At 40.5% G+C, this 16,671-nt stretch overlaps 1 protein-coding gene across 2 annotated transcripts in view; it reads left to right on the forward strand.

Moving 5' to 3' along the window:
* The window catches only part of ITPR2 (inositol 1,4,5-trisphosphate receptor type 2), a gene marked incomplete at its 3' end in the record, with an annotated part of 242,672 nt that overhangs the window by 98,529 nt on the left and 127,472 nt on the right, over positions 1-16,671 (forward strand). For both annotated transcript variants that reach the window (XM_082280065.1, XM_082280066.1), the window contains 7 exons: positions 956-1,129; positions 5,689-5,778; positions 5,949-6,074; positions 7,143-7,265; positions 8,738-8,938; positions 12,353-12,604; positions 14,046-14,171. In XM_082280065.1, the coding sequence (XP_082136191.1) occupies positions 956-1,129; positions 5,689-5,778; positions 5,949-6,074; positions 7,143-7,265; positions 8,738-8,938; positions 12,353-12,604; positions 14,046-14,171 (1,092 nt within the window). The remainder of the gene's footprint in view (positions 1-955; positions 1,130-5,688; positions 5,779-5,948; positions 6,075-7,142; positions 7,266-8,737; positions 8,939-12,352; positions 12,605-14,045; positions 14,172-16,671) is intronic.

Here is a 16,671-nt window from a genome sequence, read left to right on the forward strand (position 1 = left end):
ATGGTGAAAACTTCATATTACAAAATAGTGAATATTTGCGTGGATGTGATGTGGTTTTAAAAAGAACATCCATATCAGTGTTGTCAGTGACCTTAATCTTTTACATGAGTATGATTTCTTAATAGTGTTTATTAATTTACTGTAAAACTGTTAGTTTTTTGGAATATTATCTTCATTAATAATCTTGGGAGAACAGAGAGTGTTACAAAGAAAGAAAATGTGTAGGTCATGCTAAATCAAGAACTACACATAACAGTGAAAAAAACCCAGATAATTTGAGCAGTACAAGAAAAGGAAAAAAATGAGATTAATCTTAATAAGTGGCAACCACTCAGATAGTGAGAAATTCAATGAACCTGAAAGTCAGTCTGTCAGCTATATTCAGAGAAGTTTCTCTAAGTTGGCCCAACAGTACTAAAGTCTGTTATTTTTCAATATTTGATTATGGTGGTGTAGGAGATGATTAAAATTGCTGGCCATTCTGACTTTTCTTTGGATGCCCTGATCCCTTGTCATACCATCCTTTTTTTTTCTTTTTCTTCTGAAGTACAGTGCTGAAGCATTAGCTGTTTCTAACTATTGCTTTAATAGTGTGTAACTGTATTGATTTAATACCATGAGCATCATAATCAGTGCATCAGAGCTCACTCTGCACAGAACTCAAAAGCCTGTAAATCTCCTGTGCTGAAAATGTTTTGCAGTGTATTCAAGAAGGTGAGAGGATGTTGTGAAAGATGTAACTATCCTGTTTTGGGCAACTACAGCCTCTGGCTCTGTTGAAGGTTTTTGATGAATGGGGGCTAAAAGCCTGTGTGTGCCATGTTTCAATTGCATAGGGAAGGTTGCACAAAGCACCTGGAAAGAGAGGCTTAGAATGGGAACTGTCAAGAAAATTGCCCAGCCATAAGTGCTGGTGCTACTGCTGTAATAGCTTTACAATTTTCTCCATTTCCAGGTTCAGTTGCTGGTGTCCAATCAAGATGTGGATAACTACAAGCAAATCAAGGCTGATCTTGATCAGCTACGTCTGACGGTAGAAAAATCTGAACTGTGGGTTGAGAAGAGCAGCAATTATGAGAGTGGAGAGGTGGGCGACAGTCAAACCAAAGGGGGAGAAGAGCCAATGGAGGTGGGTTTAAAGCCTTTGCTGTCAGAATTGTTTCAATATTGGTAGGTAGTTTAATGAACAGCTGCAAAATCACGGTCTGGTTAAGCAAAGTGGCAAAGCGAGAATGTGAAGTATTCTGGCTGAGCTTCAGGAACTGACAGGAAAGGAAATAACACCTCTGTTATCAATGTGTTCAATATTCTCTCCTGCTGCTTTCAGTAACTGCATTCTTATGTCACAGAGCTGCCTTCCTTTCTGGGTGCAAGCCACAGTGTGCAGCAGCACTGTGGGAATAATCTGGGAGTTTTGTGCTGGCAGTTGGGTTGACTTGCTGGAAGAAAAGAGTAGACAGTGTCCTACAACACAGGGAGAGGAGCACAATCAAACCCATGTTTTCAAACATCACAAGTAATTCCACTCTTCACCAAACACGAAATTGACCTAAGAATGTTGAGATTTTGTAGGTGAACTTATGTCTTAGTTTCTTTGGCCCTTGTCATACCACTTTCTCAGGATATACTCTGATAGTGTAGCTGTGATTGAGGTTTGTGGCATAAAAGTAGATAGAGTAGGCTTTCCCACCAATATTTATTCCCACTTTCCCATTTTTATCAGAGGAGGTGAGGAGAGATCAACAACTGCAATTTCTGACACAGCATTTTCCTTGTTCTCTTTCCTGGTGTCAAGAAAGATGGGTAAGGAAGCCACCAGGGAAGTAGAAAGCCAAGTAGAGGTTGTGCATTGTGAAGGCCACACATTAGGAAAAAGCTGGAGCCACAGAGAAGAGAGAGGATGCTTGCAAATGTCTGTGACACACACGGGGCCTTTTAGATGGAAAAGCAGATTTTTTGTGGCTTCATGCAGGGGCAAATCCAACAATTAAAGGAAGAATCCCAAATTCTTGCAACAGTGTAGGTCTTACTCTTTCTCTGAGCTATCTTAGCTGATGTTCTGACAACACATCTTTAGTGGTGTCAAAACTAGGGAGGAATCTGGAGCTGGAGCTTAAGTATGTGGTATTTCCTTCTTTCTTTCCTCAAGCACAGCTCTAGTAGGAAAGAAAATGTTCCTTTATGTATTTCATGAATTGAAAAGGTAATGGAGAAATAGAAAACAGGATTGCATCAGGATTACAAAGTTTTTTAGCTGTAATACATTTTTAAAGTGTAATTTATTCCAGTGCGTAGCCCTGATAGCAAGGAAACTCCAGGAAAAGGGGGCAAAACAATGTGTTTGAAACAGAGGCATCTCTCAATGGGATATTTTGAGTGGTTTTTTTCCCATGAGGCACCTGTGGGTCTGTATGGCTTAGCAGTGCTTCAGTAGATGCACAATATTATCTCTAGCAGATCAGAGAGATTATTGTATCAGAGCAGTAATACGTAATCTCCTGGTTAGATCATCTGCTGGTAATTCCCTGAGAGCTCTGCCAGGTTACCAAAGCTCAGAATCTTGTCCCTAATTTTTTTCCCCTGCTAAATTCTTCTTTAACAGCAAGGAGGTGTTTTTACCTGGCAAATAAGTAATATTAGATAGTCAGTACTCTCTTTGAGGCCTTAAGTCAGATGTAGGGGGTGTGATGTTGAGCATAATCTGCAACATGTGAAGCAGGTGGCTAGTTTAAGCAGATAAAAATCCCATGAGATCCACACTTCCTTGGAATGGATACTGGGTATTCAGAGCTGGATGAGCCTCTAGGTCTTTAGGGAATATGCTTCATTTGCCTGTGGTTAATTTTTCCCAAACAACATTAAAGTGCACACAAGGACTTAAATGATATTCCAGAACACTCTTATGTTAAGCCCCAGTTTCTGTTGTCACATGAAGCCTGTTGAAAGATGTGTATAAGAGTTTAAAAATATATATTTTTTTTTTTGCCTGAGTCTTCCTGGGTAATTGTTTTCACCTTAGTATCATAACCTGTGGGCCTTTTATTTCTTCTTTTTTTAAGTCATATGACTTAAATGGATTTGAAATGGACAGAAATGGGATTTGTAGAGAAAAGGCCTTGTTCTTATGAAAGTATCCAGAGTTCTCCACAGGAAAAATGGCAAATCTTACATCCATGCAGAACTGCCTTGATAGGGACTGGAGATCAGAATTGGAAAGAATACTTCAAGTTAGGTCAGACATAAATGAGACACCAATAGGGTTAGGAAGAAATGCTGAAGTTGAGCTCACATAAGAGCCCTGCTTGAGAAGGGAAAATCAGATAAAGCCTGTTCACTTGGTTCTCTCTAGGAAGGGTGTTCTGGGTCTGTGTAGCTACCACAGACCATGGAAAGTGTGATTTTTATTGTCTTGTCCCTGGAGGATGCTTTGGTGGTGTAGCACCAGAAACAGAGCTCTGAGGCAGAGAAACAGGCTCAGTGAAAGGACTTTAAGATGAAGCTGCAATAGTGGCACTGACAGAGTTCCTCATCTTTGCCATCTGCTGAGAAAGTCCAGCGAGGTTTCAGGTGTTCTAAACTTTCAGCACCTGTAAGCACCTGGTGTTCCCTTACTTCCTGTCTTTTCTGGTCTCTGGCACCTTGCTTTGGTTCTGGGAATGTTTGAACAAACATCATGTAGAGGTTGAGGTTGTGAACTGAGAATTCTGTGTGTCCCTCATTCCCCTGGTAAGGAAATACAGCCTATGGAGGGCAAAGCTGTGCCATGGGGACACTGACAAGGGCCTTGCACTGCTGTCCTGCTGGGATGAGGGAGACTATTCAGTGGTGGGGAACTGCTCAGAGTGAGTGCTGGAATCTGGGTCTCCATGGGGGGCTAGCAAGAAAGGATCTAAGACTGATGCAGAGTGTTATTCCAGGAATTTTATGGAGTGAGGAGGTAGCCTCTTTCAGAAAATAAAATCTCCTAAAGGTAGGGAACTCGGGTGAGAACCTTTCTCACAGAGATCTCTATGCCTGCCTGTCCCCTGTGGAAAAGTGTGACGGAGAATTTCTATCATGGGGCATAACGAGGCCAGATATGCAACTGAGTGTCTTGGGGATCCCAGTGGTGTGATTATCTCTTGGTAACTACATCCCTGGCATACTCTTATGGGTTCAATAAACAATTTTTTAGTTTGTTAAGAGAAAGGATAGATTCAGCAGTTTCATACTGATCAGGACTTCCAGGTAAGACATATAGTTCACATGGATTATAAAACTACTTTGATGGAGGAAGAATGCTGATACAACTAACAGGTAAATTAATCTTGGTTAACCCACAATCCCAGAAGGGAGGAGGGTGGTTAATTATAGCAAAAAGCCTGAAATATCTCCCAAAGTATTGATTCAAACAGCTAGAGAGATGGCAGCCTGCATACTAACAAACCTAAACAAATAAAATCCACTCTTGTTACATAGATCAGCATGGCTGAACAGCAGTGCTGACACTTATAAACAGCTTCCATGGCCAAGTGGTGCAGCTGTTCTTACCTCACTGGAAATTAGGACCAGATGGGATTTATAGAACTCCTTAACTTCACCATCAGCTAAGGAAGTTCAGAGAGAGGTTTCAGGACATATAAACATTCAGCTTGGCGTGGACATGTGTGTTTTAGTGTATTTCTCTTTTCTAAAACAGTAGAAAGTTTGAGGACACAATGAAACTCAGAAGTGCACCTGTTTCTTCTTTTTTTTTTAATGCTGTAACAGTGGTTTACATCCTTGTGGTCATACTGTGAGTCAGTCTCAAGATCTGCTACAGTTTTTCTTCATGCTTCATAACTTCAGCATCCAAAGTCCAATATTTCAATTTTTTTTTGTTTCCAGTTAAGAATGTCTTACCACAGCTGACAGCAGAAAAGCCCCCAATACTGCCAGTATTCTTAGTGGCAGTATTTGTGTACATGTTCTCCCTTGTTTTGATTGAGAGATATGCATGGAAAGGTGCGTGGGTGTTGGCAGTTCCTTGCTGACTTGATTTCTCTTATTTATCATACCCAGCTGGGGCTTTCCAGGAGCCAGGGCCCAGAGCATACGGCGTCATGACTTGATGCTGCAGTTTAACATATGGTTCCTATTTGTTTTCAAATCTTTTCCTGCATCATCCAGAGATAGAGGCAGAAGCATCTCCTTCGTGGGAGGAACGTCTCTAATTTCCACATGCTACTTGTTCCTGTGCTGTTGAGAACTCCACCCTGCTTAGCTGCAGAGCTTGTCTTAAGCTCTTTCTCCAGACTTTTTAGTGTTCATATACACAGAATTTGTAATCTTTCCAGCTGTATTAACAGATTTTTGGAACGTGTGATCACTACTGAAATACGCTTTTGGTCCATGTTCTCGCAGTATTTAAATTCCTTGGTGTGTCTAGTCTGCAATTTAGGGACATACTTTCAGAATGATCAGAAGCATGAAGACATAGAGGAATTGCCTCAAATAATGTTGGAAATTTGAAACAAAGGAAGGACTTGAATGTAAATCTTTTCACTCACTGGGCCACTGGATAAAGAATAAATGAGTCTTTATTATCTGTGTTATATCAATTCCTTATGAGCTGCTGTAAAACTTTGTCACTTGCTGCTATTAAATGCAATTTGTTTGTGTTGAGGAAATTGCAATAAATCTCCACTTGTCATGTATTCTTTCTTACAGGAGTCAAATATTTTGAGCCCAATACAGGATGGGACCAAAAAACCCCAGATAGACAGCATTAAAAGCAATAACTACAATATTGTTAAAGAGGTTAGTATAACTGCCAAGAAACTTGCTTGACATACCTGCTTGATGAGTAGATTTAGTAATTATTTTGAAGGAAAGTGTCTTTGTTTGGTTTTGTGCAACATGACTGGTTCTTTTTTTGCTTGCATGCTTATTTATTTGTTTGTTTGTTTGGTTTTTTTTTTAATTTGTAGATTTTGATTCGACTCAGCAAACTTTGTGTTCAGAATAAAAAATGTCGGAATCAACAGCAGCGTTTACTGAAAAATATGGGCGCCCACTTGGTAGTCTTGGACCTCCTGCAGATCCCCTATGAAAAGGTTATTTTCCTAATTTTAGTGGTAGAGAACATGAACTCAAGGAAGGGAAAGGCCTTGGCAGGCCCAAGAATCAAAAGGAATATTTTTAAAAAGCCGATTTGTCAGCTGTGGTACAAACATGAAATGATGACGTTATTTTCTACCTTAAGAATAGTGAGTTTGGGCTCAGTATAAATATGGCTGCCTGCACAGTTTTATTTAAAATTTAATGTTTACTGCCTTGGGTACCTGGATGTCACAGCACTGTCATGCCTGTACCCATTCCTGAAGCAGGCAAACCTTAGGACCAAAAGCTTTCATGGATCAAATCTCAAATAACTTGTTTCTGTGGTGGGTATCTCTAACCTAGTTCCTCTTGCCATATTTTTCACAAGATAAAGTTATTTGTTACTGATTTGGTGGAATTGAGCATGCAAATGAATGAACTAGATAGGCTTTGAAAGAGCACATTTTCCTAGGTCTTCTAGGAATCACTGAGAGGAAGTAAAACCTCTGCAGGGCTACATTTTCCTGTGTGTTATGTTACAGACACTGGGTTCAGCTGTCATCAGTAAAACAGTGCTTGTCCATACAGGTGGTTCATCAAATCATACTTAGAATACTCCATGAGAGGAATATAAAATGGGGATGAAACTAGAGATATATTTGTGTGGGAGAACATGTATGAACACATGCACACATACATCTGTTTCTGTATGTAGCTATAGAAAAGCCAAACCTTTGCCAAGACTTAAAATTAATGCAGAGAGACATTCTTGGTTTGTTTTGTTTTTTATTTAAATCAAGTACCTTAGCACTTTTTTAAACTAGGAAATTATAACCACACATGAAGAAATGTTGCTTTGATTTTGTGCTCCTACCTGTGACTCCCTATGGTCATGTTGATTCAGAGTAAGCTGCTAATGGACTCTGAAGGAAACTACATCAGTTGCTTTTGCCAGAGGGAGAATTCCTGCCCTATAAAGGCTCAGGAGAAGTGGTTTGCTCCTGGCTGAATTGATATTGTGTGGTTTTAACAAGTATGTTTAGGTACAACCAGCTGATTTTGTTTGTCCTTTCTTCCTGCAGAGTGATGAAAAGATGAATGAAGTTATGAATCTAGCCCACACTTTCCTTCAGAATTTCTGTCGAGGAAATCCTCAGAATCAAGTTCTCCTCCACAAAAATCTCAACTTGTTCCTAACTCCAGGGGTAAGTATTTCATTTGAAGTAGAATATGATAATCGGAATTTAATTTGGTTTTGCTGAAACATCCCAGTGCTAAATAAATAATTTCACTAAATTATGCCTCCCCTTCTCTCTCCTGTCTCATTTCCCTTAGTGTTGCTTTTTATGTCATTGGCTTTAATGTTGCCATTTTAAAAGTGGAAAACAAAACCCAAAAACCTGCGGGGTTTACTGGAAGGATCTATGAATATGTGTCACATCATTGTGTTGAACTTGACTCCGATTTTATTCATCCTGACTCACTCAGTGATGGATTGTAAAGTCGAGGCAGAAGATGCTGTGCCTGCTGTGACCTTGCATGACAACAGAATCAGACCCAACTAATCTAAAGTTTGACCTTCTATTAAATCATTGTCTTTACAATACACTTTTTAATCACAATCCCTTTGTATATATTTGTGTGTGTGTTTACAGACATATTCATATAGAATGACACTTGCTCAGTGGATCTACTGAGTAACACATGCTTTTATAAGAAGGAGTTGTGAGTATGAGGATTGCAGACCCTGGCCTGTGCAAATTAGGAACCATTTGTTCCGTTGTTTTTCATTTATGCTCTTTTGTGACATTAGTGAGCAGCTCTTAGCTGACCACAGTGGGAACCAGAGCCTGGATTCCATCACATCCAACACTGACACTTGGGTGCCAAGTGTGGAGCCAGCTTGCCCTTATATTTCTGTTCTTTTGAAGCTGATTTCCTAATCATCCATCCCAGTTACTGGGCTTTTGTGCACATTGTGGAGCAAACTCGATGTGGATTCCTTCCAGATGACCCTAAACAGACATGTATACTGTAGGAGCACACCTGACCCTCAGGAGCCTTTAGTCCAAGGGAGCAACCTGTACCAAAAGCCGCAAGAATGCACAAAGTCTGGGTGCTGTGTCCTCAGCAGCATCCCTTCTTGCTCCAAATCTGTTCCTCTTGTTCCATGCTGCTCACGGATACACAGCGCTAGGCTCCCTCTGGAGTTAATATGGAAAGAGAGATTCTCTTTGAGACTGATCAGGCTGCATATGCAGGGATTTGCCTGCTGGAAATGCCTCCTCTGTGAGCCCCAGAGTGAGCCAGAGCAGCTCATCATCTCATTTGGTGGCCTCATTGCAAAGTTTGGTGGTGAGTGGGACCAGTGTGGTCTCAGGTGTCTCATACTCCAAAGCCCCTGCAGAGTGCTCTAGCAGTGTAGTGTGTATGTATGTGTGTGTGTTCACCTTCCACATGGACACGGGTTTGGTTTATGCCCACTTTAGGACTGTTTGTACTCAAAGGGAAATGTGGAGAAATCCCATCAAAACTGGAAGCTGGACCCTGAGATCACTGAAAAGGATTTCTCCAGTTTCCCTTTACCAGTGAGCCTTCCTCTACTTGAGAATCCCGTGCCTCTCTCAATTTCTAAGCAAATCTGCTCTGCTCATGAGGCTGTTTTTGATCTGTTCAGCTCCTGGAAGCTGAGACCATGAGGCACATCTTCATGAATAATTACCTCCTGTGCAACGAGATCAGTGAGAGGGTGGTGCAGCACTTTGTGCACTGCATCGAGACCCACGGCCGGCACGTGGAGTACCTGCGATTCCTGCAGACCATCGTGAAAGCAGATGGCAAATATGTGAAAAAATGCCAGGACATGGTAATGACAGAGGTAAGCAAAGGCTTCACATGTTAATCACTTGTGTATTTTGAGGCTGTTTTTCCTGCTCTTGATACCAATGAGATATAATGGCATCCTCGCTTTAGAATTTTAAGCAGCGTCACAAATAATGAATATTTTAGCAGACGTTTTTGGGAGTTTGATCTAATTTTGTAAGGCCATCTGTATAACTACTAGAAAGAAAACACGAGTGTTAGCATGGTGATACAGAGATGTCTATTTGTAGAGGATGTAGCATGGAAATCTCAGAGTTACATAAACCTTCATTTTCCTGTAATGTAATTTAGGATCATTTTTACCCACTCTTGTGGCACGGGTTTGCCATATAAGAGGCTCTTACCTCTATGGATTTGTCTAAATAGTGTTGTAGACCTTTTTTTTAGCATGTAGCAATTCTAAATTCTAGTTTCTGCCTTTTTTTGTTTTGTTTTATTTCAGAGGATTTCTGTGAGGGTCAGTAGAGCTGCTCTAGCTTTAACTAGCTGGATTCAGAGTCTGACCCAGTAAATTCCACCAAGTGGTTTGTGGACAAATCTTTATGCCGATAGATTTCCTAGGAAAATACCTAATTGATTTTCTCTGCAATTAGGATTTGATATATTGTAAGCATGATAAATGAAGTCTTCAACTTGCAGACACTTGTGCATTTAACTGTAATTATGTTAACAGTTCCTTGAGATTAATAAGTGGGTAAAGTTGAATATGGTGAAAAGTCATGGTAGGATTAGAGTCCAAGGAACATTTTTATTTGCTTTACAAAGCGCTTTTTTTTTGGCTTGGTTTGGTTTTTTTAAGAGATGTCTTCACAAAGAAATAAGAGATAAGATTTAATTTTTTGTGGTATGAATAAAACTAATTCCCACTGAAATTTTATTCCACAGCAACAAGAGGAAAAACTTCTAATTAAGAAAGTAAAGCTCCTGCCTACATGGATAACCTTTAATGAAATTCACCTCAACCTTTTCAATTTGAGTGAAGTATTTTAACATGCAATATCAATTACAAGCCTTTGATTTACATAATTCAAACACTTCTTGTGCCTTTGTGGTTTTAGATTTTTCTGCTTCCACCAAAGGCTCTTGTAGAGGGTTTTTTTTAATCATCAAACAAAATTTTTAGATTTTTCTCAATTGAAATATATTTTGCTATTGACCTATAGTACCACAGAGATAAACTGTCATATTGCATTTTCAAGCTGACTCCATGATGAAAGTAGAGATGAACTTGGATATGGGATTCACATCATAAGTCCTGCAGGAACTTCCTGGGGGGAGGGAGCAACCCTGTTTTGATGAAACAGGGTAAGATAATGATCAGTTTTTCAAAAAGTAGGAAATTACAGGTAAGTAATTATGATTTCTTAGAAAAGGATGCTGATTGTGAAACTTGAATGGCACTTGAATGGCAATCCACTCGAAAGGGAACAAATGGTTGGAACTTGCCACAGAGTCGGGACAGTTTCTCTGTAGACAACTGAGATGTACTCTGTGACCTTAAACAAATGATGTAGCTTTTCCTGTGCCGCCAGATGGGGCACATAAACAATTTACCACAAGACGAGACAGAATATGACTGTGCAGCTTGCCTCAGCTCCTCCTGCATTTTCTTTCACCCACAGGAAGTGGGTGAAACTCTGTAGCTTATTCCTGTTTACAGGGAGTGAAGGATAAACCTCGTATTTACACGTTCTAGAAAGTGCATGCAGATGAAGGCATGGCAAGAGAATACTGTCATCAAATACATCGGACATCCCCAGTCTGGCTGATTCCCTTGTTCTCATCTCCTTGGTCTCCATGTCTGCAATGATACTTACCAACCTGAAAGGTTCCTTAGGGCACTTTTTTTCATTACAAGCAGGCTTTGAGGTTCCTGCAAGAACCCTGCCTGTCAGTGCAAACACTATTACAGAAGGGAAAGCAGAGTTTACTTTGAGCCAGATCAATGTGGCAGCAGAGTCTTCTATTACCTGTAGTATTCTGGAGTAATATTTTGTAGAGCATCAACAGCTTCTCCAATACTGACCAGCTTTATTATATTTCCATAGAATTCTTAACTTGCTGAAAATATACTTTAGTGGCAGAAAATGCTGCTGGGTTGTTTTGTCCTAAGCTCTTGTCCCTTTAATTTTTTTTTTTCCCTGTGCTGTGGATTGTCCAGAAAATGTCTGAAAAGTCATGGGTATAGAAATACTTTACAAACCCAAAGATAAATGAGAAATAGGAATTGCAGGAAAGACTGAATTCACAATTCACTCCAGCCAAATGTCAAAGTAAAAATAAGCAAGAAATGGGGAAAGCACAAACAGAAAAGCTGTGAATTCAAAATTTGAAGTGTTGAAAACCCTAGAAAGTGTAATGAAATGTTTCTTGACTTTTCATTCTGGGAGACTAATTTTAATTCCTGTTCTTGCTGCTTTCCCATTTCTTAGCAGCTCCAGCAACCTTTATGACTACCCTTGAATTGAGTAAGCTGGGATTTCACGTCATGTATGGACCGGAATAGGTCAAGTGCCTAATTCACAAAATAAGTGCGATTTTCGAGCTGCCAGGGTGTGTTCTGTACTATGAGGGGGTTTGTGGGAGCTTATTTTCACCCACATTGAGAGTGGATTGTGCTTCACAGGACAGGGATGGAGAGAGGATTCCAAACAGGGTTAGAGCACAACTCTTCAGTGAGATGTGCTGAGATGGGATTGCCAGCATCCAGTGCCACTCTGGATCCTCTTGAGATGAGCAGAGCACTTGTAGAAGAGTCAAATATTTATCACATACACCAGTTTTCTGTTAAATGAAAGTGCTGGCATGACACTGACAAAGTCATGACCCACCTGCCAAATTTGCACAGGATGGGAAGAATCCCCCTTTGTTTCCAATGTTGAGCAAGGGCGGGGAAAAGCTGGGTTCAATTCTGGGTGAAGCACAAGTTTTCTGTGTGAGGCAGCGTGGAAGATTTAATCTCACTGCACCTCAAGTGCCTATCTAGGAAACAGGGATAATAATGCATCCTGGCTTCCCAGTAGGAGGTGAGGATAATTAATTAACTTTACACAAACATTGAGATGGTAGGAATAATAAGGATGGTATGCTGTCTTAGGTAAAGACAGAGCTACAAAGGAATTAAACTTCAAATTCTCCTTGCATTAGTGCATTCCTTGGTGAGTTATTCCAGATTTGCACTTATGTTGACAACAGCAGAATGCCTTGGATATTGTTTTGACATGTTCATTTGGCAAACCACATCAGAGCAAATTTTGTTTCGTTGTTTGGGTTTTAGCTGGAGAGTCTTTGCATACTTTAAGTAAGAAATTAAGAAAATCATAGAATCATTTAGGTTGGAAAAGACCTTTAAAATCGTCCAAAACGATTGCAGCGCAGGGTGCTCAAAGCCTTGTGATCTGTTTCTCAGCTGATAAACGGCGGTGAAGATGTGTTGATATTCTACAACGACAGAGCATCCTTCCCAGTCCTGCTGCAGATGATGTGTTCGGAGCGAGACCGAGCCGACGAGAGCGGGCCCTTGGCGTATCACGTCACTCTGGTGGAGCTGCTGGCCGCGTGCACGGAGGGGAAGAATGTGTACACAGAGATCAAGTGCAATTCACTGCTGCCCTTGGATGATATAGTGAGAGTAGTGACCCATGATGACTGCATTCCTGAGGTACGATTCACGGCAGGAGGAAGCAGGCTTCGCGTTTTTAGAAACCCAGACAATGCTTTGTTTTTGTTGTTTATAACGTACTGACAAGTTGAATATTTGCACAGGAAACCGGCTGGAAATGGGCAGTGCTTCTTAATGGGAATAAGTGAGAAAGGATAGACAGTATTTATTCCACAGAAAATTCCTTGTCCTTAATGCTTTGTTTATCAGTTTTTCAGACACCTTTTTTTGTTTTGGGTTTGTCCAGCCCTTGTCAGAGTTTCATGCTCTCCTAACTTCTGGCTGAAGCTGTGAAAACCCAGCTGAGTGTTAGGTCAAGCCAGTGTTTTGCCACTGCCTGAATTTCTCGGAAATGATGGGTAAAATTCTGTCCATGCTGAAGTCAGTGGGAATTTGGGTGAAGTCTCATTAAACTCAATTGCAGTCCTGCAAATGTTTTTATTCACTGCATATGAGGGCACAATTCTGCATGTGTCATGCTAAAGTAGGACTGTGATATTACCTGGTGCAAAAATGGGGCTCAAAACAACAGAACTGGGGCCTGCAGGAGTTAAAACTCCCTCTGTGCCATGAAAATTGCCCTTGTGATCAAATGATCCTATTACTAAAAAGAATATATTTGCTTTGCCCAAAAGTTTCCCTTAACATTAATTTCAACAGATGGTAATTAGAAAAAAAAAGCCCAAACAAATGAAACCTAAAGGTCTGATCTGAGTTTTCTCTTCACTGCATTAAACATATGGAACTACCTCATCTCCTTTGACCGTGACAAAAAATTTTCAGTGCATTTACATATGTTTATATTTAATCTATACATTTTGGGCACTGGATATCCATTTTTTTGCTGTGCACATGCAGACTTGTCATGCCAGAGAGGAGTGCAACTGCAGTCCTCCTCCTAAGCCTTGTGCTGTCGTTGCTGCAGTCCCAGTGCTCCACAACCTTTCTCTGCCATTTGGATCCCAAATGCAAGTGCTGCATTAGGATTGTGGAAATATAGGGACTGCAGTCCCAGCTCTGCAAAAGACTTTTTATTTTATATTTGGCAAGCCTGTCACAAGGCTTCAACCCACTGCAGTCAACTGGCAAGTGCAGGGGTGTCCTGCATTTTGACAGCCCCTGGCTTTGGAGCCAGGCCTTGCTGGTCCTGATACCAGTTAAATACCAGAATCATTATTGGTTTGTTTTGTGGGGGTTTTGTCATTAGAGTAAGGATGTTTGCAAAACCTTTTCATTTATCCTCCTGTGGTCTTTCAGGCATGTGTTGCCCTGCTTCTCCCTAAATCTTCAGAACCAAACATATGCATTATTATGGTTATGAATGTTTGTTAGTACTGGAAGGCTCATCTTTATTGTTCAGTATTTTTGCTGGTAGAAAACATTTTGTTAATTGTTTTTACTGTTGCATTTCATAGTGATTGTGTTTTCACTGTTCCTGCAGGTGAAAATTGCCTATGTTAATTTTGTTAACCACTGTTATGTGGACACTGAAGTGGAAATGAAAGAAATCTATGCCAGTAACCATATCTGGAAGCTGTTTGAGAACTTCCTTGTTGATATGGCAAGGGTAAGCTTCACCAGGTGTTAAATATTACAGAATAGTCATGGGTGACAACTGAACTAGCAGTAACTTTTTTTTGTGCACTTCTTTTATTTTGTTAACTATTTTTATTCAAAACTGACAATAGGATAAGTGTGGTTGGTTGGTTTGTTTGTTTAACAAACAGTCATTCCTATGTTCTTCATCATCATTTAACCTGCTAATTACTAGCAGCCTTCTCTTTCTAAAAGGGCATCTTGGGACCCATGTGCCTTTCTCTTTTCTTCCAGAGAAATTAATTAGGTGTGTGTACATGGTTGAGAGCCTGTGTGAATCTTTTGGGAACGTGTGTTACATGTCATTATGGTGGTGACTAAAAAACCCCCACATCTGTAATCTCTTCCTTTATTCTGTTGTTACAGTGAGGATCAGGGATCAAGATCTTCTTTGGCTCATGTTCCTTCTTTAGTCTCTGCTTTTGTGTTTTATTCTCCTGTCACTGCGTGCTCATTGCTGATGTGAAAGGCAGGTGTAGAGCTGTGGTCCCTCAGAATACTGATTCAGATATAAATTACAGCTGCGAGGTGACAGGGTGCAGTCAGTACCACAAGCCTGCCATTCCTGTGGTCCTCAGCGAGCCTCACAGTGTCAGTACTTGTTGAATTAAATTTTAAGTTACAAGTTGAATTAAACTTCCTTTCCCAGGGATTTTGAAGGCAGAAAACAAGAGAAATCTTATGACTTTCACAGGGATTATATACAATAGTAGAGCCATGAGGGGAAGCTAGTGTGATGTAATGATTATAGCCTGCACTACATATCCTTTTCTAGGAGGTTAATGCTTCCTGTAATTATAAATAATTACAATATTAATGACAAGAAATGTGTTGCTCTTCCTGCTCAAGAGGTAGAACCACAAGTTTTTGGGTTTTTCCCAGTCCATGGTCCATTACATTTTATAATACTTAAGTTCTCACTCCTTGCATTCTTAATTTTGTTGAAAAAAGGTAAAGAATCTCAGTTTGGTCCTGCAGCAGACATTGACCCCAAAGTAACAGTGGGCCACAAAATAATTCCTGTGAGACCTATTGGGAGAAAATATCATGAATTCTGGCTAAAAGAAGAAGGAATGCAAAGACTTGTATTGTACAATAGGCACTGGGACCTGTTAATTTCTCTGTGAAACAGAAACCTTATAAATGGTCAGCTTTATTTTCTTTTGTGCGTTTTTTTGGTGTGGTTTTTTTTTTTCTTTTTTTTCTTTTTTTTTCCCTGGGAGCAGGTTAAGGCAGGGATGTTTGCATTCTCTTTTTTTGGTGCTAGCCATTTTCAGCAGTAATTAGTTCTCTACAAATCCTGCATTCTTGCTATTTTGTCTCTGTGGTTGTGTTACACAGTGAAAGCCCTTCTGGACAAAACAACCTGGGTTGAAAATTAAAATGAGAAACATCCTTGGAGGGGTCTTCTGACTTTTAACCTTACTGGTTTTACCTCAAGAAGTGTTTTCTTCTATTTAATTCCCTTTCTGGGTTGCCCTTTCCTGACGCGTCCTGACCCTGACTTTCCAAACAGACGATCCTTCCTCCCTAGCCCTTGGATGTGGCCAATTTTCTGTGCCCCTGGACTAGAAGCAGACAAATAGAAAGAGGGCTCTGTCCAGGTTTCCTCTCATGAGCCTGGAGACAAACTGCATTGTGCTGGAGGTTGTCCTGATGCTGGTGACCTCTGAACTTGTTTTCACATACCCCTGTCCTAAGAGACATTAGACCCCAGGTCATCAGAGGTGAAGAGGGAATGATTAATGCTGCATTTTGTGTGCGGGTGCTGTTGGCACTGAATGGCAAAATACAGTTTTAGTATGCTCTCCTGCAGGCACGTCAGAAGTGCTCTGGCCTGTCCTGCTCTCCAGCCGTGGATAGCCATATTTTCCAGGTTATGGAGTGTATTTGTTCAGATTTGGTGCTCTGGGGCCCCAACAGAGCCCATGTGTTATAAATGCATCAGCGTTCTGTAGCTATCAGGACAGTTAGAATGCTGTCAGCCTCATGAAAGATGTTACAATAGCTTTCAAAGCATTTAGAAAAAGAGCTCTTTGATCCTCTGTGTTCCAGTGAGCTAAAAAGGATGCTTTTGCATGGGGGAAGGGGAAATGCTTTTCTTTTAGCTGCTACAAATGCCTGTCAGTGGGTGAGTTTGTGAGCTTTGAGTCTGTTATTGGAGAGCACCAAGGTGAAAGACAGCGAGTGTTATCCTCAGGTTGGATTCTTTCTGTTTTAGATATATATTAAAAAAAAAAAAAGTAACTGATTTTTTTTTTTTATTATCTGTTTCTGGATTGAGGAAGGAAATATTTAGTCCCCAGCTGTCACTTTCCTTTCAACAACGTGATACATTGCAAAGCAGGCATGAGGCGGATCTGTGTATAAACTGGGTTTGCCAAAAGCCGTTGTGCTTTCAAAGACACCCTGTTTCTACAGCTTCTGCCAACCTACTTTCTGCTGGGTGTGACTTACAGCCTTGTGCTGAG

This window comes from Coloeus monedula (genome assembly GCF_965178545.1).
Source record: "Coloeus monedula genome assembly, chromosome: 4".
Classification (NCBI taxonomy): domain Eukaryota; kingdom Metazoa; phylum Chordata; class Aves; order Passeriformes; family Corvidae; genus Coloeus; species Coloeus monedula.